The 21,876-nt window shown below is 34.1% G+C and overlaps 1 protein-coding gene across 1 annotated transcript; it reads left to right on the top strand.

Moving 5' to 3' along the window:
- Positions 1 to 4,104: 4,104 nt before the first annotated feature.
- Positions 4,105 to 7,213, top strand: LOC112745917 (chaperone protein dnaJ 6). The gene is made up of 8 exons (XM_025794904.3): positions 4,105 to 4,464; positions 5,328 to 5,426; positions 5,677 to 5,778; positions 6,030 to 6,089; positions 6,178 to 6,284; positions 6,366 to 6,448; positions 6,650 to 6,740; positions 6,824 to 7,213. The coding sequence occupies exons 1-8, from the start codon at positions 4,357 to 4,359 to the stop codon at positions 7,026 to 7,028; spliced, it is 855 nt and encodes a 284-aa protein (XP_025650689.1). The 5' UTR covers positions 4,105 to 4,356; the 3' UTR covers positions 7,029 to 7,213.
- Positions 7,214 to 21,876: the final 14,663 nt, after the last annotated feature.

The raw sequence follows: 21,876 nt of genomic DNA, 5'->3' as shown, positions 1-21,876 counted from the left end.
TATATGTATAGCCCAAGTGGGAGATTGTTAGGAAATTATTTTAATTTTCTAATTTGTTTGTGGGCAATACATATATTAATTATAATTATAAATTATGCTATTTCAAATTAAATGACTTATATAATGATGATCTCATTTATTATTATAAATGCATAATTGAATAAGTCATTATTACTTTTGATTTAGAATTAAATGAGAATAAAACTAGATATTATCTTTTGTTCCTTAGATAATTATCTTTTGGATTTTAGATATATTATCTTTTGGACTTTAGATACTATTTTATTTGGGCTTTAGGGTTTAATGGGTGCCATACTCAAATATAAATAGTGCCTTCAGGGTTTCGGTCTCCAATATACCAAAGCCGCCTTTGTTGCTCTTTCCTCATCAAAAGAGTCACAATTCAGCCGCCTAGGAATACAGAAGGCTTTGATTGAGGAAGATTGAAAGAACCACAAGACTGAGACAATTCTTCCGTCTAGTTTCTAATTTCTACTAGAAAATGTACCCGCATTATGTTATATTTTTTGGTGATTCAATATGGATGATCTGAGTTAATAAAATTATTTATTCCAACAAAGCAAGCCAAGATGGGTTCAATTCCTCTACCTTCGCGCCGCACCAAGGTAGGTTCGATTCCTCACTGCAATCGCGTCCCACCCAAGATGGTTCGACTCCTCTCTCCTATCGCGCTGCCCAGATAGGTTCTTTTCTCTTTTGTTTAGCGCTGCCAAAGTTAGAGAAGTGAATTGGAGTTGGTTGCGATGGAGTTGAATGGAGGCAGAAGAGAATGTTAAAGAAGCAGGAGATGCTGCTGTAGCTAACTTATGCAGATTCTTCAGCTGATGAACATATTCATCATTTGAATAGATTGATTCCTCTTGCAGAAATTCAAAATCCAAAGAAGGGTATTTGAGTTTTTCAATAAAAATAGAAGAAAGAAAAGGTAAGAAAGTATCAGAAATAGAAAAAGGAATAAAGTAGAGAGCAAGTTTTTACCAATTTCTTTTGACTATTCTCACCAAATTACTTACCTTTTGAATTTCTAAATAAAATTCATTTTAAAAAATTCAAAATGTTAAAAAAATGACATGTCAGCCTTAACTCTTCTAAATTTACTAGTATAAAAGATATGTTTTGCAACTTCAACCATGCGAAACCTGGTAAAGTATAAAAGATACGTGGTTAGGATAAAATTTTAGAGGGAATAATTTTATCATTACTATAATCAACTAATATTTTAACTTCTTATTTTACTCAAATAGAAGAAGGAAGCTCAAAAAAAAAAAGCATAGTTGTAAAAATCAAATCGGACCGGCCGGTTCAACCAAAAAACCGGTAAATCGGACCATGAACCTGTTCAGTTTACCTCTTGAACCATTTAAGGAAACAAACCGCTATGAACCGGTAAGAATCGGAACAAACCGGTTAAAATCGGTGCAAACCAGTCTGTTTGAAAAATTATTCAAAATGTCTCAAATAGGTTTCGAACTTTGCAAGGGTGCACACTTGCCACTCAGCCATGAAGCTTCTTACTATTTTTAGTGACAAATATTAATTATATAGTATACATTCAATAACACTATTTTATACATATCTAATTTAATTTAATTTCGCATTCTCTATTTTTCAAATTAATTATATTTTAATTATATACCATTATTAATATAAATGTAAAGTTTACTAAAACTTTATTAATTAGCTTGATTTATTTCAATACTAGTATTGTAATTAAGGTTATTTATTTTGATGTTAGTGTTAAAATGTACTGATATTATAGTTAGATGATATAATTTGTGAATTAATTGTTACTTTTATTGTGTCAAATTAAGATACTATTGTAGTATTACTGAAAAATTATATGTTTTTTTATATTGGTTATTTTTAGAATTTGAGACTTAATTTTTTCATAAAATGTTAGTGAAGATATGTATTTCAAATTTTAATTTTAAGGTTTTAACTATTTTATATTTTTTATTTACGTGACACTGTTTTACCGATTCGACCAGTGATTTATCGGTTGAACCAATAAACCAGTAAACCAATAACTTGACCGGTTCGATCACCGGTTCGGTTCTGACAACTATGAAAAAAAGAGAGAGGATATTTTTTATGATTTTAAATCTTTAATTTTTATTAGTAAAATATAAATGAAAATATGGTAATGAGATAAGTGATCTCATTTTCTTAGGTCAAATTAAGAAATTGAAATTAAATATTTATTTTTATTAAACTGAGTGATTCATGATATTATATTATATTATAGAATAAATCCTTAAATTAGTCTTAAAAAAGTTTAGTTCGGTATTTTATTTTTAACAAATTTTTATTATTTTAAAAATTTTTAAAAATTGTTTCTCTCAAATAAATTAATATGTTTTAGGCAACTAACTTGTTGTATAATGATATTTTTAAAAATTTAGTTATTTTATAATAAAATTTATTAAAAATTTATTAGTCCATACACATTTAAAATTTGATTGTAATTGATGAAGAGACCAATTCATTTTATATAAGTGCTTCTTGAGACTTTCATAGCAATAAAAATTTGATGAAATCACACTGACCGATCTCAATTTTGAGAAATACTAGAGGGCAACAGAATTTAGGAGTATTTATGGATATAAATAATTCTATTATCTATTCAAAATTAATCCAATCCGATTATATTAATTTTGGACTCATGGATAATCAGATCAAACTCAATTAAATTCGATCTTAATTGGTTTGAATATTAATTCTAGAGTCGTAAAACCCAAACCAACTCAATTATTTAATTAATTTAATATTAATTAAAATAAGTAAACAAAATCTAATATATATATATATATATATATATATATATAACTTTAATTTATCTTCTAATCTTAAAGTACTCCAAATAATGATATTATTTAAGTTTGACTCAATGATGTTTTTTATTATTTTATTGTATATTTACAGTATTTAAAAGATTTTTTTATTTTTTATTTTTTAAATTTATATTTTAATCTGAAACCTAATTACTCGAACTAATCCAACATGAGTTTAATCAGTTCGGATTGGTTCAAATTCACTTAAAAAAAGTTTAAATTTGATCCAATTAAAATTTAATCGGTTTGGTTTCTTTTTTTTTAACTCGAACCAATTCTACCGGTAAATAGTTATATAAGAATTTATTATTTTTTGTCATCAATTAGTCATTAGTATTTAAAATGTGAGTTAATCTATATGATTGAATTACTACTAAAAAAGTTAGGTTGATAACTAAAAATAATGATTAAAAATAATAAATTCTAATAGTCTTTTAATAATTTTTCACATATATTAATATATTAAAAATTTAAAAATTCTATTGTTATACTATTAACCTATTTATTTCAGAAGATACCAAAATCAAAGAATAAAAAATAAGGCTAAAATTTTTTATTATGAACAAAGAATGTGTGCAATCTAATTTTATTAATTTTGTATTTTTTTTTTTTTTGGAATGTGTAATCGGTAAATACAATTACTTTGCAAGGAGATTTTTAAAAAATTTGAGAAAAGGACAATTAATCTCTAATTTTTTGGTTTGTGGACATTTAAACTCCTAAAAATTTAAAAATATAATTAAATTTTTGACCTCTTCAAAATCTAGACACATCGATTTTTAGATTTAATTTGTCTAATTTTAAAAATTCTCCCTCATGGACATCTGTATCGGCTATATCAATATAATGGGAGTTACGTTTAATTTTTCCGTTAGGTCTAACATATTCAAGTGAACAGTAGAGATCAATGTGTTCAAATTTTAAAAAAATCAAAGACTTAAATGTATTTTTAAATTATTAAAAACTTAAATTCACGAGCCAAAAGATCAAAGACTTATTTACCATTTTTCTAAAAATTTTTTTAATATCAAATCAAAAGATTCATTTTATTCGTTGTTTAAAAACTTAAACATTATCTATGCATTAGATACCCACACAATAAACTTACATACACGACATAAATTCATTTTAGATTCATTTTTACTCCATAAAACTTGAATCCAAATATAGTTGTTAAGGAAGTATAGACTATACCACTCAACCAAGCCTCCAACCACAATTTATACGCTTTAAATCAAAGGATGTCACATTTGATTTGGGATTAACACCTTTACTATATATGACCATAAAAAACCCTCCCAATATAAAAAATAATTTGCGAAAAAATGAGCGCGCCAAAATATTGACACACCGAGTGGCGAGAATAATAAAAGAGCACCCTAATCCCGATCCGTCCTTTTCTTCTGTTTTCCCTTTGCGCTTATTAGTTTTCATTTTTGTCATCGCCAAATCAAAGTTCTTTGAGACCAAGTTACAGTCTTCTACTAACAAAAGGAAATAAAAAATGGCGCCAAAGAATAAGAAGAGAGCTAGGGTTTCCAACGACGAAGAAGAAATCGAATATGAACACCCACACTCCCCTCAGAACAACAACGAAAACACCCTCTATCAGGTACCCGACATAATTTGGATTAATTAATTGTAAGATAGTCTTCTTCGCTTTTTCGATTTTTTAATTTCGATTTTGATTCTTAGTTTCTTGTTTCAATATTTACCGATGCTTATTGCTTTATGGGATTTCTTATTCTATGTTCCTTGTAGTCTGCTTTTGAAGCTGATGGAATAAATTGTTGTTTTCAAGAGAGATTCTCTGTTTTACTCCTATCTGTAGTGAATAAACCTAGCCTAGTATATTGTAGTATGATGTTTGTGTTTTTATTAGCTTATCAAATGAGAGTTAAGCATCGATATATTGAGCATAGGCATGATTCACGATAGGGTGCAATGGCATTGTTTGATATGTGTAACCAACATCCACTTAGTGGGATAAGTCCTTGTCTTTGTGTTTTTATTAGCTTTATTTTATATGAAGTTACAATCAAGATCTTTCTGCTACAGCATTTGGAAATGGAGAAAAAGGCAATTATTTCCCTAGTGATGTCAATCCATACATGTAAAATGTGCTGATACGATCTAAAGGTTAACCCCTTCATCACATACCAACAGTCTTCCTTATATAGAACTTTATGGGCTGCAACCATTTCCATTTTGTTTCTATTTTTGGTCCCCTTTAATTCACAAGAGTTGGTTTTATTTGACGTCCTTTGGTTTTAACTTTCACATAACTGCTGTGAATATATTCTATATATCTCAGTTTCTTATAACATTAGCACTTTGGACTTTGGATCCCTTAGGTGATCATCTACACTTTGAGATATGAGTATATGACATTACCCGTTTCCATTTCTTGATTTGTATCAATGCGCAGAGAGCACTGATATTTTGGACACTGACCTGTTGCTTCTTTGCTCTTAGGTACTTGGTGTAGAGAGAACAGCATCACAACAGGAAATAAAGAAGGCTTATTACAAGTTAGCATTGAGGCTGCATCCTGACAAGAACCCTGGTGATGAGGTATTTATCTAATGTTTTCTGTTTTACAGTAAGCAGGGTGGAGCCATGTTGATATCCAGAGATTCCATTGTACCCTTTAGTATTCTGAAATTTTTGAAATATCCATGAAAATTTAGTATCTTCTCAGCAAAATACTATTCAAGCTCTTTAAACACTCCATTTAACAATAGCATCAAACAGGTTTTTGTCTAATTAGGCCTCTGACCATCTATTAAATTTGATGTTTATGGTTCCAATTAATCATTTACAGGAAGCTAAAGCAAAATTTCAGCAACTGCAAAATATTATCTCGATTCTTGGGGATGAAGAGAAACGAGCCATTTATGATCAGACTGGTTGTGTTGATGATGCTGTGAGTGTTCTTGATTTCTTATATCTGTAGATGCATTTACAACCTTAAAGCCACAAGATAACATATCTGTAATTTTCATTTTCTAGATTCATTCAAATTAAACTTTTATGGTCTGTCAACTGTTAGTGGAGGAATCTGCTCTTGTTATGATGATTTTATGTACAGCAGAATGAAATATAAGCATTTCAGCATTTTTTTTTCCGTGTCATGTACATCAACATTATTCATTTATATTTGTTTCTGAAAATCAGGACCTTGCCGGGGATGTTGTCCAGAATCTTCACAACTACTTTAGAACAATGTACAAGAAGGTTGTTTGCGTTGATCCTGATTTTGTTCTGATTTCTTGTTGCACAGTTCTTATTTGCATTTACAAGGTTTTATTATACTTGCTAACAGGTCACTGAAGCTGATATTGAGGAGTTTGAAGCAAACTATAGGGGATCTGACTCAGAGAAAAATGATTTGATTGATTTGTACAAGAAGTGCAAGGGTCATATGAACAGGTAAGAAAGGCATATTGATGAGTGAGAGCCATTTTTCTGAAAAGACTTTATTGTAATTTTGCGTATGACTTCCCACTGCAGGCTATTCTGTTCAATGCTTTGTTCTGATCCCAAATTTGATTCTCACCGATTCAAGGATATTCTTGATGAGGCCATAGCAGCTGGTAAGAACATTATAAGCTTTTATTTCCCCGAATTCCAGTCAGACATGTACTCTTTTTTAAGGTTTATATTGCCATAATGAGGATTGAATACCATTATGCTCGTTTATACTTGTAGCTGGGAGATTCAGCTTATATTAACATAGGCAAAAGTCTTACTTGATCCTTTTGTTTGATGCTATACCTTTTTTTTTATATCTTTAGGAGAACTTAAAGAAACAAAAGCTTATAAGAAATGGGCAAAAAGAATATCAGAAATCAAGCCACCAACTAGTCCGTTAAGGAGGAGGGTCAAGTAAGTTTATCGGGGAAGTCTTGGGCTTGCCTTATACTGTTTACATTTTAGTTTAGGAAATAATGATGTTTATCATCTTGCAGACCAAGTAAGAAACCAGAAACAGATCTTTATGCCATCATCTCACAACGTCGAAATGAGAGAAGAGACAAGTTTGAATCTATGTTTTCATCTCTAGTTTCAAAATATGGTGGAAGTAATGTGCCGGAACCCTCTGAAGAGGAATTTGAAGCTGCGCAAAGGAAGATGGAAAGCCGACGTTCCGCAAAGAAATCAAAGCGGAAATAACCAACTTAATGTTTGTATAGTTTCTTGACTTTCTTCTGAGTATGAACGTTAAATTAGGTAATGCAAGTGGAGATTGTTATTTTTTTTTTCCACTGAAGTACCTGATAGTTTACTTGCATGTTAATGTATCTGCTAAAGAGTGAAGGTTAGCTCCTTTTAATTTCAATTTTAAATTAGAACTGAAACTATACTAAAATCCCCCTCCCCCACCCAAAAGAAATAATGGCAAAAAGTAAAAATCAATGTTCATTCTATTTTTGAATGTGGTATCAAAATTGCTCTCAATTAAATTCAAATTAAATGTTGGTGATATTTTTAAGATTTTGAAAATTAAATTGGCGACAGAATTGATAGTTAAAGATTTAAAAGTATAAAGTTAAGTTCAATTCAGATTGAATCGAATATAATAAAATAATCAGGGGCGGAAGTAGAAGAAATATTAGAGGGAGACTAAAAATATTTATACAATAAAATATTAAAATAAATTTTTGAAGAGGACTAAACTGAAATCTATATACAATTTACATGTAAAAAATTAAAATTAGGAGGGCCGTAAAAAATTAAAATTAAGGGGTCGTTGCCCCTTTTTTACAGTGTGTAGCTCTGCCCCTAAAAATAATCATATATAAAATATATGATTTTTTTAAAAAAAATAATTTTTATATTTTATTAAATTGGTTAATTGCTAAAAGATTGGATTGGTTAGTCAGTTAATTAGTTGTTTAATCGATTTTTTTGGTTTATTGATTGATTTATTGTTAAATGGTTTTTATTTTGAACTCAACTGATTTAATATAGTGGAATTGATTGATTTGGTGCGGTTGTCTAAACAATTTTTATGACTTCAACGCTCTCAATAATTTTTTGAAGCATCAGCAGATATATGTGGGTTAATAAATTTGGAAAAATATAAGCATTCGTGGTTGCCTGCTTTATGCTGCTAGTGGGTAATCTAGAATGGTCCGATGATTTGGAAATTTTATCTAGTCTCTAATCACAAATGCATAAATTTTAATGAAATTGCATCAGATGTTTGGATTAAAGATGCCTTAGAAGTTCCACTGGTTATGGTAATAATAATTAAACAATAATAATAAAGAAAAAAAAAGTAATGCCGATTGAAGCTAACCGGGAGAGGTTTTGCCAAGCTTAAATTTAGGACAAGTTGAATATCATCAAAATTAGCAAAATCTACCTCCTTTATGGATACTCCACACTTTGCTTTTCATAAGTTGGTGCCGTCTTGTAACTAGGATGGCAACACCACCCGAATTTGCGGGTATCTATCCTGTTCTTAGCCGTTTAAGACAGGTAATTATCCGTCCTGCATCGGAGCGGATTTTTGAGTGGAGCAGGATAGGATCGGGTTTAGATAATATTCGTCTTTACCCATTCCGGTATATATATAATATATTATGTATGATATATGTAAAATAATTAGTAAATGATTAATAATATTGTATCATATTTAAAATTTTATTTTAATTTATGTTATGTATATGATAATGATTATATAAATTTTGAAATTTAATTTTATTTATTGGATTTTAATAATTATAGGAGCGAGTAGGAACGGGGCAGATACTCGCAGGGGCGGGTTAGGGTTCAACATTTTACTACTCGCAGATAAAAAAGGGACGCATTCTACGCTGGTTGTTGTACGGCGGAACGGGATTGGGTAGAACAAAAACCCACTCTTACCCGTCCCGTTGCTACCCCTACTTCTACTTGTACCACCAAAATAAAAATAAAAAGAGATTTTTTTTAACGTTTCGAACAAATTTTAAAATATATCTAATATTTATTTTAATATAATTTAATTTAATCTAATTTTTAATATCTAAAATATATTTTAATTCTACATTTTTTCAAGTTAATTATTTTCTTTTCATTAATATTATTCTTTATGTATACACCATATTATCATCATTAGTATTTTAGTAGGGTGTTCAAAATTTGGTCCAATTTGAATCTGTCAGATTCGAATTTGTTATCCATCATTATTTTCAGATCGTTTTCCAATTATGCTTCAAGTGACCGAGTCCAGTTTGAAATTATTTTTTATTAAAAATATATTTTAGAATAAAATTAACAATAAAATATTATATTTTTATTTTTATATTTTAATTAATATTTATATTATATGATATTATTTTTGTTTTAAATTAGTTTATTTTGGCATGAATATGATATTATTTGTTAAATTTAATTATTAAAAATAAAATTTTATTCATTTATTATATAAAATTTATAAATTTATATATACCAATTTAATAAAAAGGTCGATTTGGTTTAACCCAATTTATTTCAGATTATTTCGGATCGGTCTAAAACTAGACTTAATGGACTATTAAGATCGAGTCTCGGACCGACTCGACCATAAACTCTCCTAATTTTTGTCAACATCATCACATCATCCCATCTTTTCTTTAAAGATTAAAGCGGGCTATCCGTCCTATCTTGCTAAGGCCTTCCCAAAAATAAGACGGATTTGTTCGAATCGCCAAAAAATGTTAAACAAGTTTAAAATACTAGTAAAATTTGTAATCTATTACTATATTATAAGAATGTAGTGGATAGGTTGCTGCTCGACAAGTGGAATTCTCTGTGCTTGACAAGTGCATAACTCCATTGGCTAACACGTGAAAACTAAACAGTATACAGTTATGTGAATAAAATAATGGACTAGCGCGGTAAAATCATATTCTCATCTTCTTCAAAATTCAAACTCACCTATAAAATGCTGTTCAGGACACGTTCTGAACCATTACGTTAAACCTGAAACTATTTTAGAGAGTTATCTACTCAAAAATAGTGAGTATATTTCTGTTCCAAACCTGCAAAAACATAGCAGAAATATATGATATGTTAATGGATGTTAATCCAATAAAACTTCAATGAAATTTCAAGATTTATGTTGTGCACTTATGGAAAGTTCCAAACAGATTTAATGACAAGGAAATCAATGGCATTGAGATGCTTTTTCAGGATATCAAAGTAACTGTGTTGGATATATAGTTTATCTGATTATTTTCTGGCTTCTAATAGTGTTCCTACTGAGATGCTATTTTCAAAATTTCTAGGGTAGTAGAATCCATGCTTTAATTCCTAAAACTATTGGTCAAGAAGTAGAGAGGTAATATTGTGGAGTTTAGCATGTATGTGATGTCTAACTTCGTAGTGGTGGATAAAAAAGAGAAAATAAAGACAACTACAAATAGATGGACCATCAATTTTGCACAGAAGACCACTGTTCTTCCGATACCACATCCTAATTTTATTTTGGAGACATTTTCTTTTAAGCCTATTGTGGAGCTGCTTGGAGCTGACAAGATTGATGATTCAATACTCATAGGTAAGGAAAAACTTAAAAAAATGTTACCAGTTATAGATTTATCTAACGAATGTGTCGTGTGAGAAAATTAATTTGATTTGGACCTTTCATTGTTGTGTAGATGTCATTGGTGAAGTGGTTAGAAAAAAGGGTCCAAGATAGTTGATTACTAGCAAAGGCAAAGAGACTAAGCATTTGGTTATTTTGATCAGACCTTGAATAAGAGTTCTCAATAGTAGTTTAATTTGTTCACCTTGGTTATGACTGCACTTATTTACAAAATTTTTATTATTCTAACATTGTGATGCAGAAACAACAGCATTAGGTGTGTGTTATTTGGAGATATGGTGGACCATATTCTACCATATCTCGAGGAAGAAAGGGTGGAGCCTTTAATAGTTATAGCTCAATGCTTTAAATTGAGCAGGTGGAATGGTATCCATTTACACCAAATGGGTTGTTGTTTTGATTACTATTAATGGCATTAACAACTCAAGAACATGTGACTCACAATAATCTATATTCTCTTATAGAAAAAATATCAATGTAGAGTCCCTTTGAGCATTCCAAGTTACGTATTAATCCTGATTTGGAAGAGGTTAGATGTAACACCCTAATATTCAAATCATTATGCTCGAGTCATAAGTCAATGATAATAAGGTGGTACGACTCTCAAGGGGGATTTTTAATACATAATTATAAGTAAAATTGAAAGGAGCATTAATCAAGAAGCCTGAAAAGAGTAAAAATAAAATCGCGAAGTTGTATCACTCACACATCGACAACTAAAAGATAAAGCATGAAGTCAAAAGTGATATACAGATAAAGACATAAAGGAGAGTAAGAGAAGGACAATATATAGATATATAACATAAGTAAATAGCCACTAGTCGCGACTCGCGAAGTTTAGGCCGGCTAGGGTACAATATAAAAGTAGTTGACAACAGTATCTCCTAATCTCGCCCAAAAGAAACATAAGAGCATCTATAGGCAAGTTCAAAAGAGTTCAATATATAATATAAGTTTTTCAAAATAAAGGTAGAGAGATTCTAAGCAAAATATAAAGTAGAGAATATAAAGATCTTCGCCATCTCTCATATGAACCACAGCTCACTTCTGAGCACCTAGACCTGTATCTGAAAAATAAGAGATATATACGGAATGAGAACCCCCAACCCATGGGTTCCCAGTACGATAAAAGTGCCAAATAAATACAATGCATTGTAATAAAAACTCATTAAGCATCCTAAACTTCCTTTCACCGAATATTCATCCTATGTTCTCGCTAATCCATAAATAGGCAACTGATATAAGGGAATGCTAAATCTAATTCCTATTCCTCATGCTTCCCAACTTTCTAACTCTCCGACAATCCACAATCAGAATTATAAACAAAACCATCCCTAGCTATTCTGTCTCAGCAATTCTATGTCATTACCTCATATCTTCACCTGGAGCAAGTGAAATCACTTCATTGCGTCTAACCAAGGAGCTCAAATGATCTCATTTTCTACCTGGAGCAACTGAACTCACTTCACTGCGTCTACCCAGGGAACTCAAATTATATCATTCAATAATCATCATTTTAAATTATTCATGTCATTATTCCATTTCAATAAGAATAGCGCTCAACGTCAACCGACACCAGCATAAGGGAACTCTCAGTTGTACAAACACAATCAATACAGACAAGTAATACACAATTAAGGTACAAGTAGAACAAATAGCATATAGTCAGGTAACAAAGCATATATGATATAGCAATCCAAAACAAATAGGCAAACCCAAAAAATTCAACATATGCAAATGATATATGCCTGCCCTAAGGCTGATGAGTCTCATCTGTCAGTTATAAAGGCAACCCGACAAGTCCTGATAGCTAACCATTAGACTGTCCTTCTGTCGTGCATCCCCAACTCGAGTTATTCACAATCATAATCATAATCACACAACACCCACATTGGTGTTTATCCATGGGGGCAAGCTCATCCTGAACTTTCACAGTGTCTGGCGACACTTACGACATAGGGTCACATGTGCGCGTCGCCCACGTTCATGCGTGGTAGTGGAAAAGTAGAGTGACGCGTGAGTGTCACCCATGCGCACGCATGGGAAGCAGAAAGGTAGCACGACGCGTGCGCGTCAATCACGCGTACGCGTGAGTACGTTTTGTGCTCCTTGCACAAAACCAGCACAGTAGCAGCACAACTCTCTGGATTTTCTACGGGGCACTCGCATCAGTGCAGCGACACATACGCGTCGGCCAGGCGCACGCGTAGGTGAGTAAAACTTGAGAGTGATGAGTGCGTGTCGGTCACGCGTGCGCGTAGAAGCACGATTTGCCAAAAATTTTACTAAGTTAAAAGCTGCAGAATTTCATTGTTTAAACCTCAAACTTCCGCCACACATAACTTCTTCTACAAAATTCCTTTTCAACTATTTCTGAACCATTGGAAAGATCATTGAATAAACTTTCATAAAAATCTGGTTTTGAAGAATTCCTAACTCTGAGGACCGAGTTACGGACCGCCAAAATTGGTCAAAAATCAGTTTTTACCCAAAAATAGAAATCACCAATTTTTCCAATGTTCAAAAGCCAAATTCATTTCCACTCATCCAAATGACTACAACCCAACCACATTCACATAATTGCACTCAACTAAAACCAAACCTACCTCATCTACACAATTCCACCCAAAACTATCAAATTCCACACCTCAATTCCTCAAACCTTATTATTCAATAATCAAACCAATTATTCACACATTCAATATCTAAAATCCATTCAATCTCTTATATCATCACACAATACACAAATCAACTTACCTTCCTTACCTCTTTTCGACCTCCGGCCCAAGATTCACGGTCTCCGGCCCAATATTCACAATTTAAATGCATATTCCATCCAATTCATCAAATTCTCAACACACCAAACATACAAATTCACACAATTCTCAACCCAATCATTAATTTACATTACATATCAACTATGCATATTAGTTCCAACCATTTACACAATCCAAACTTAATCCTAGGAGCATCTAACCTAGGAATTCTCATCACACCACACGGTACTTAAATGAAACTTAATCTGTACCTCTTGTAACCAAAATATATGAGCTTCTTCTTGGAAGTCTCCACCAACCCTTAGCTCCAAGCCTCACCAAAGATCCACAAGCAACACCAACCTCCCAATTGTGCACCAAAATCAACTAATACTCTAACATAACCAATTTCACACTTATAATCAACCTAGGATTCATAAAATCGATAAATCACAAGGGTTAGAGGGTTCCTTACCTTAACCCACAAAATTTTGTGATGAATATCACCAATGGCTCATACTAGAGCACCACGAAAGAACCAAAATCACAAGATTTTCTCAAAACCCAAACCAAATTCAAAATACAAGAGGAAAAACGAAAATGGGAAGAGGAGAGTTAAATACTCACCACAAAACTTAGATAGACTCAAAGAGGAGAAAAAGAGTGACACGTGACTACAAACGACTCGTCAATCGGAACTCTATAGCTCAAGTTATGGTGATTTGAAGATCAAAGAGAGTTAGGGTTTCTCTCTTCTCATCTCTCTCTTTTCCTTTCAGCAACAAACACACTAAATGAGGGTTATGGTGAATGAATGGCTTTAAGTTAAGGTTATATATGCTAGGCTTGGGTCCACTTGGGCCTAAGTCACTTAGTTTAGTCCGTTGGCCCAATTTTGGGCCAAAACCTTTAAGATTAGAGTTTTAAATCATATTTTAAATATTTCTACCTTCCCTAATTATAAATCCTAATTTCTTAGCCTTATTTACTTATAATCAATTTTTCTCAGCTGCAGTACCAGATAGATTTCAGCCGGTACTGTCGGTCAAAATTCTAGTGCGCGTTTTTACGCAGAACACTATGTTTTTCGACTCAGAAAAATTCACTGAATCCAAATATCATATTTAAATTATCAAATTCCGATTGCTAAATTTTTTAACCATATTCGCTCCTATTTAATTATTTATTTAATTAATTACGGTTTGACTGGATTTTACATTCTACCCACCTAACAGAAATTTTTGTCCTCGAAAATTCAATATCAAATCTTCATATAAGCTCTCTCAATAACTAATAAGATGTTATGTTTATCTCACCCTTCATAAGACCTTCTCTAAAACCGAAACTTACCACCCTTCACCGTGTCCCTCAAGTTAACCTCAATACAACCTTAATGTTTCAATTTACTGCCTCCCAGCTCCATCATCCAAAGTCCAATAATTTATCCATCAAAATTTAAACATAAATTCAATTACACCTCTAGTCATTTATACAACCATTTTAGAATCAATCTAACCCCAAAGCCACAATTAAACTTAACTACTTGCGGATTACTATTGGCATTAGCTCACTAAACCTTCCAAGTATTCAAACATAGAGTATTTTTAATCATTCTCTCCAGCTCCCATTTGCAACTATCCTATTTTAATACTTCCACAAACTTCCGCTGTGCCACTCTAATTTCTCGTCTAGTACTAATCTTATCACTTATTTCCTCAAGTACTAAACCACAACCTAGCATGACCGACATTCACTAGATTTCTATCTATGATAGTCAAAATGAAATACCAACTTAATCGTACTTTTAATATGTTGTTACCAATATTTCACTTACCTTTTTCCGAACAGTCGGATCTAGCGGTATCTTCCGTCGTCCTGGTGAACACACGACCCGGCTGTTGGGCCTTTGTAGCATTCCGGGTGGCATTCTCAGGACAGTTCCAAGACATGTGTCCAGCTCCTCCACAACTATAGCAAAGTCCAAATCCAGTTCGACACGGAGTTCCCGAATGATAGCTTCCACACTGCCTACAAGTCATATCATTCTGAGGTTGCTTTCTATACCTCCTCCCTTGATGATTATTGTTGTTGTTCCTTCGAGAATTGTCTTGGGCTTGCTGAGGTTGTGGATTATAACCTGCTCTCTTAAAATCTTGATCCCTTGGGGTAAAGTCCCTTTCTCGAATCTATTGAAAAGGTCCCCTATGACTTCCTCTCTCTGCAGCCGCCTTTTTTACACACTCTTCAACAACCCTACTCTTATTCACCAACTCTGAGAAAGTTCTGATCTCCATTGGCCCCACTGAACTTAAGATATCACTTTGGAGCCCTCTTTAATACTTAATGCACTTCCATTCCTCGAAGTCTCCTGTAGCTCCCTGACACATGTGGGAAAACCTGAATAGCTCCTCAAATTTGTCTGTATACTCCAATAGGGACATAGCACCCTGTTTCAGCTGCAGTAACTCAAGTTCCTTGGCCATCTTGGCAGAATTCGGAAAGTATTTCTTATAGAATTCCACCTGGAAGGCATCCCATGTGATAGGGTCATTCCCCTGTTGCAGGAGACGTCGGGCTCCCTGCCACCAATGTGATGCTTCCCCAGTGAATAGATAGGTAGCAAATTCAACACACTGCTCCTCAGGTACCAACTGCGCTTGCAGTACTCGCTCCATTGCCTGAAACCAAGTATCCGCTTCAGTCGAATTGGTGGTTTCCTTGAACTTAGGCAGATTAACCTTTAAGAAGGTTGCCAGTGTCATCGGGCCCTGAGTTCCACTTCCACCATTGCCATTATTGTTTATCTATGGTCCAAGAGCCTCCGCAGTGGCCTGCATAGCAACAGCCATGTTCTCCAACACCGCAATGAACTTTACCGGGTTATTAAGGTTGGTTTCCAGTTCCTGAGTAATAGTACGATCTCTTTCATAGCCTCGACCGCGTCCACAAGGCGCCATCTGGTTCCTATACACACCAAACAATCGATATCAAGTTGATCAATCTCAATATCTCAAGTTAAGTGCTTCAATTTACCAAAGGTACACTCATGAACTTCATGCTAGACGTATCAGTCAGATACCCTAACTAACACAGGCACAAACTTAGAGTATGCATTGAAGCATAAGCAGTTCCATCCCCCAGACTCACGAGGACGAACTGCTCTGATACCATAATATAACACGCTAATATTCAAATCCTTAAGCTCGAGTCATAAGTCAATGATAATAAGGTGGTAAGACTCTCAAGGGGTATTTTTAATACATAATTATAAGTAAAATTGAAAGGAGTATTAATCGAGAAGCCTGAAAAGAGTAAAAATAAAATTGTGAAGTCGTATCACTCACACATCAACAACTAAAAGATAAAGAGTGAAGTCGAAAGCGATATACAGATAAAGGCATAAAGGAGAGTAAAAGAAGGACAATATATAGATATATAACATAAGTAAATAGCCACTAGTCGCGACCCGTAAAGTTTAGGCCGGCTAGGGTACAGTATAAAAGTAGTTGACAACAGGATCTCCTAATCTCCCCCCAAAAGGAACATAAGAGCCTCTATAGGCAAGTTCAAGAGAGTTCAATACATAATATAAGCTTTTCAAAATAAAGGTGGAGAGATTCTAAACAAAATATAAAGTAGAGAATATAAAGATCTTTGCCATCTCTCAGATGAATCACAGCTCACTTCTGAACACCTGGACCTGTATCTGAAAAATAAGAGATATATACGGAATGAGAACCCCCGACCCATGGGTTTCTAATACGGTAAAAGTGCCAAATAAATACAATGCATTGTAATAAAAACTCACTAAGCATCCTAAACTTCCTTTCATCGAATATTCATCCTATGTTCTCGCTAATCCATAAATAGGCAACTGACATAAGGGAATGCTAAATCTAATTCATATTCCTCATGCTTCCCAACTTTCTAACTCTCCGACAATTCACAATCAGAATTATAAATAAAACCATCCCCGGTTATTCTATCTCAGCAATTTTATGTCATTACCTCATATCCTCACCTGGAGCAAGTGGAATCACTTCACTGCGTCTACCCAGGGAGCTCAAATTATCTCTTTTTCTACCTGGAGCAACATGAACTCACTTCACTGCGTCTACCCAGAGAACCCAAATTATATCATTTAATAATCATCATTTTAAATTATTCATATCATTATTCCATTTCAATAAGAACAGCCCTTAGCGTCAACTGACACCAGCATGAGGGACTTCTCAGTTGTACAAACACAATCAATACAGACAAGTAATACACAATTAAGGTACAAGTAGAACAGATAGCATATAGTCAGGTAACATAGCATATATGATATAGCAATCCAAAACAAATAGACAAACCCAAACAATTCAAACATATGCAAATGATGTATGCCTACCCTATGGCTGATGAGTCTCATCTGTCGGTTATAAAGCCAACTCGACAAGTCCTGGTAGCTAACCATCGGACTGTCCCACTGTCGTGCATCCCCAACTCGAGTTATTCACAATCATAATCATAATCACACAACACCCACACTGGTGTTTATCCATGGGGGCGAGCTCATCCGGAACTTTCGCAGTGTCCGACCACACTTACGACATAGGGTCAACAGAATCTCGGATCTCAACCTGGAGCAAGTGGAGCCGACCCCCTGCATCTACCCAAGAAAATTCGAAACTCATATAATTTCACAAATCTCAAATCAACCTCGCCTGGGAGTAAGTGAGGGCTAACCACTGCATTTATCCCATGAGTTGCAAACCAAACCCGGAGCAAGTGGGATCAATACCACTGCATCTACCCAGGCAGGTATATCTCATCACATCCCGGAGCAAGTGGATCAATGCCACTGCATCTACTCAGGCAGGTATAACTCACCACATCCCGGAGCAAGTGGATAACACCACTGCATCTTATCCGGTGTCCTTGCCTCTTACCCGGAGCAAGTGGATGGCACCACTGCGTCCTACCCGGAGGCATATCACAATCAAATTCAAGTTCATTTTTATTATTATTCCAATTCCTTCATAATCATTAATTCGTTAATTCATTTTCCATACATTCTTAGCATATCTACACTTCTAAATCATACACCCAGAGCGAGTGGTCATTTTTACCGCCTCTTACCCGGCACCTCTATCTCATTCAATCATATGCATATGCATATACAAACTCCACCAAAAATTAATATTTATCACAGCCATTCGGCTCACAACATAATACATAACTAGCCATAATTCACTAACAAACACAGCCCTTTGGCTCATGGCATACATAGCACTCCCACCATTATTACTCATCATTCATCATTGATTCTCACTTTACTTCATCCACAAGTTATCACATGTCCTAGCTTCTTTTCATTACTAGGCATACTATAAAGATTTAGGACTTAGAGAATGAAAATGGAGGCTTAGAAGTCTGAAATTTGGCTTTAAAAACTCAAAAATAAACTTTTGCTGAAAACAGGGTCACGTGTGCGCGTCGGCGCGTGCAAGTGGAAAAGTAGAGTGACGTGTGAGCGTTGCCCATGTGCACGCATGGGAAGCAGAAAGATAGCACGACGCGTGCGCGTCAGTCACGCGCGCGTGGGTACGTTTTGTGCTCCTCGCATAAAACTAGCACAGTACCAGCGTAATTCTCTGGATTTTCTACGGGGCACTCACATCAGTGCAGCAACGCGTACGCGTCGGCCAGGCACACACGTGGGTGAGTAAAACTTGAGAGTGACGCGTGTGCGTGGAAGCACGATTTGCCAAAAATTTTATTAAGTTAAAAGCTGCAGAATTTCATTGTTTAAACCATAAACTTCCGCCACACATAACTTCTTCTACAAAATTCCTTTTTCAACCATTTCTGAACCATTGAAAGATTGTTGAATAAACTTTCATAAAAAATCGGTTTTGAAGAATTCCTAACTCCAAGGACCGAGTTACGGACCACGAAATTTGGTCAAAAATCAGTTTTTATCCAAAAATAAAAATCGCCAATTTTTTCAATGTTCACATGCTAAATTCATTTCCACTCATCCAAATGACTACAACCCAACCCCATTCACATAATTACACTCAACCAAAACCAAACCTACCTCATCTATACAATTTCACCTAAAACTATCAAATTTCACACCTCAATTCCTCAAACCTTATTATTCAATAATCAAACCAATTATTCACACATTCAATATCTAAAATTCATCCAATCTCTTATATCATCACACAATACACACATCAACTTACCTTCAATACCTCTTTCCGGCTTCCGGCCCAAGATTCACGGCCTCTGGTCCAAATCCACAATTTAAATACATATTTCACAAACCAATATTCATGATCTAAATCATCAAATTCTCAACACACCAAACATACAAATTCACACAATTCTCAATCCAATCATTAATTTACATTACATATTAACTATGCATTTTAGTACCAACCATTTACACAATCTAAACTTAATCCTAGGGGCATCTAGCCTAGGAATTCTCATTACACCACACGGTACTTAAATAAAACTTAAACCATACCTCTTATAGCCAAAATAATTGAATTTCTTCTTGAAAGTCTCCACCAACCCTTAGCTCCAAGCCTCACCAAAGCTCCACAAGCAAAACCAACCTCCCAATTGTGCACCAAAATCAACCAATACTCTAACATAACCAATTTCACATTTATAATCAACCTAGGGTTCATGAAATCGATAAATCACAAGGGTTAGAGGGTTCCTTATCTTAACTCACGAAATATTGTGATGAATATCACCAATGGCTCAACTAGAGCACCCCTAAACAACCAAAATCACAAGATTTTCTTAAAACCCAAATCAAATTCGAAATACAAGAGAAAAAATGAAACTCGGAAGAAAAGAGTTAAATAATTACCACAAAACTTAGATAGACTCGAAGAGAAGGAGAAGAGCGACGTGTTGCAACAAACGGCTCGTCAATCGGAGTTCTGTACCTCAAGTTATGGTGATTTGAAGATCAAAGAGAGTTAGGGTTTCTCTCTTCTCATCTCTCTCTTTTCATTTCAGCAACAAACACACTAAATGAGGGTTATGGTGGCTGAATGGTTTCAAGTTAAGGCTTATATATGCTGGGCTTGGGTCCAACTGGGCCTAAGTCACTTGGTTTAGTCCGTTGGCCCAATTTTGGGCCAAAACCTTTAAGATTAGAGTTTTAAATCGTATTTTAAATATTTCTACATTCCCTAATTATAAATCCTAATTTCTTACCCTTATTTACTTATAATCAATTTTTCTTAGCTGCAGTACCAGATAGATTTTAGCCAATACTGTCAGTCAAAATTCCAGTGCGCATTTTTACGCAGAAAATTATGTTTTCCGACTCAGAAAAATTCACTGAATCCAAATATCACATTTAAATTATCAAATTCTGATTGATAAAATTTTTAACCATATTCGCTTCTATTTAATTTATTATTTAATTAATTACGGTTTGACCGGATTTTACATTAGAGATTTTCGTAACAGGTTAGTTAACATTCACAATGAGTTATTATGCGAGAAGAAAATTTTTTTGTGTATGGGTTGTGATGTCAGTATTTAATAATTTTGTAGGAGGCTTTCTGAAAAACTGGCAAACTCGACCAGAATTAGTCAAGTTTTATATCATGTCCCGCGTTTTGGTGCCGACGAGCTAAAAAAGGGAGATGTTAAAACTATAGAAGAAGCTATCAGCTCAACACAGGCGAGAACAATTATTAAAAGAATCTACTTAGTCTATTTTCATTGCTAGATTTTAAAATTTCCATGCTATTATTTGCAGGAAGGGCCTATATGGATTATTGGTAAAATAGTTTTAATTAACTCCGACAAGAATGATTGGTATTACAAATGATGCCGAAAATGCTAAAAGAAGGTCAAAACCCCTATTGGAAACAAATACGAGTGTGGTAAATGTGGTCACACCCACGGAACTGCATCACTTAGGTGTGTGTGACATATATGTTAAATTTATAAGGAAAAACTACCATTTGTACCCATGAACTTTGCGAACACTAACAAAAGTACCCATAGAAGATATTGTGTAGCCTTGGAACCCTCAATCCTTTCTCTTGCTGTTGCAATTGACCTATAAATTTTTCTTTCGTTTACAAGCACATCAAACTCAATTCTAAAGTAGTTCTCAGCATCCTTTACTGTCATATCAGGTTGATTTCTTATTCTGTCTTCCAACTTATCAACTACCCATTTTCCATTAGCAGATTTACAATGCAAGTTCCGTGGGCAAGTATGCTCATTCACAAAGGTTTTGACTTGATAACTCACCGGATATGATCTCTTGGCACAGTAAATTTGCCACGGGTAGTTTTCATCATAGCAAATAGCTTTGCATCTTGTTGAATCAATCCTTGGGAAAAAAATACTTCTTCCAAGGTTAATATTAAACTTTCTTACAACTTTCTTGAACTATTGCAGAGTCTCAAACTCCATTTCATGCTCCAGTCTCACCTCCTTAACAGGTGCATCGGCATTGCCCTGTGGAAATGACCTTCCCTGGTCATCTTCATCACTTCCAATGCTGTGGAGGCCCTCTGACTCATAGCAATGAAGACCAGGTTCATCATCTGAATATTCTCCCTTATCCACCGAAATAAATACTGATAGAGGTTGATTCGGATCTGTATTAGGGATAAATGTTTGTCCAGTTGAAAGGGGTCTCTTAGTAGGT

This window comes from Arachis hypogaea, chromosome 2 (assembly GCF_003086295.3).
Source record: "Arachis hypogaea cultivar Tifrunner chromosome 2, arahy.Tifrunner.gnm2.J5K5, whole genome shotgun sequence".
In the NCBI taxonomy this organism is placed as follows: Eukaryota; Viridiplantae; Streptophyta; class Magnoliopsida; order Fabales; family Fabaceae; genus Arachis; species Arachis hypogaea.
This window is presented reverse-complemented; position numbering and strand designations above follow the sequence as displayed.

What these genes read in the sequence shown, in the direction of transcription:
- LOC112745917 (XM_025794904.3), top strand. Translation starts at nt 4,357, where the DNA reads ATGGCGCCAAAGAATAAGAAGAGAGCTAGGGTTTCCAACGACGAAGAA. An exon ending in ACAAGAACCCTGGTGATGAG is followed by an intron (nt 5,427 to 5,676) that starts GTATTTATCTAA and finishes AATCATTTACAG; the next exon opens with GAAGCTAAAGCAAAATTTCA. An exon ending in TGCAAGGGTCATATGAACAG is followed by an intron (nt 6,285 to 6,365) that starts GTAAGAAAGGCA and finishes TTCCCACTGCAG; the next exon opens with GCTATTCTGTTCAATGCTTT.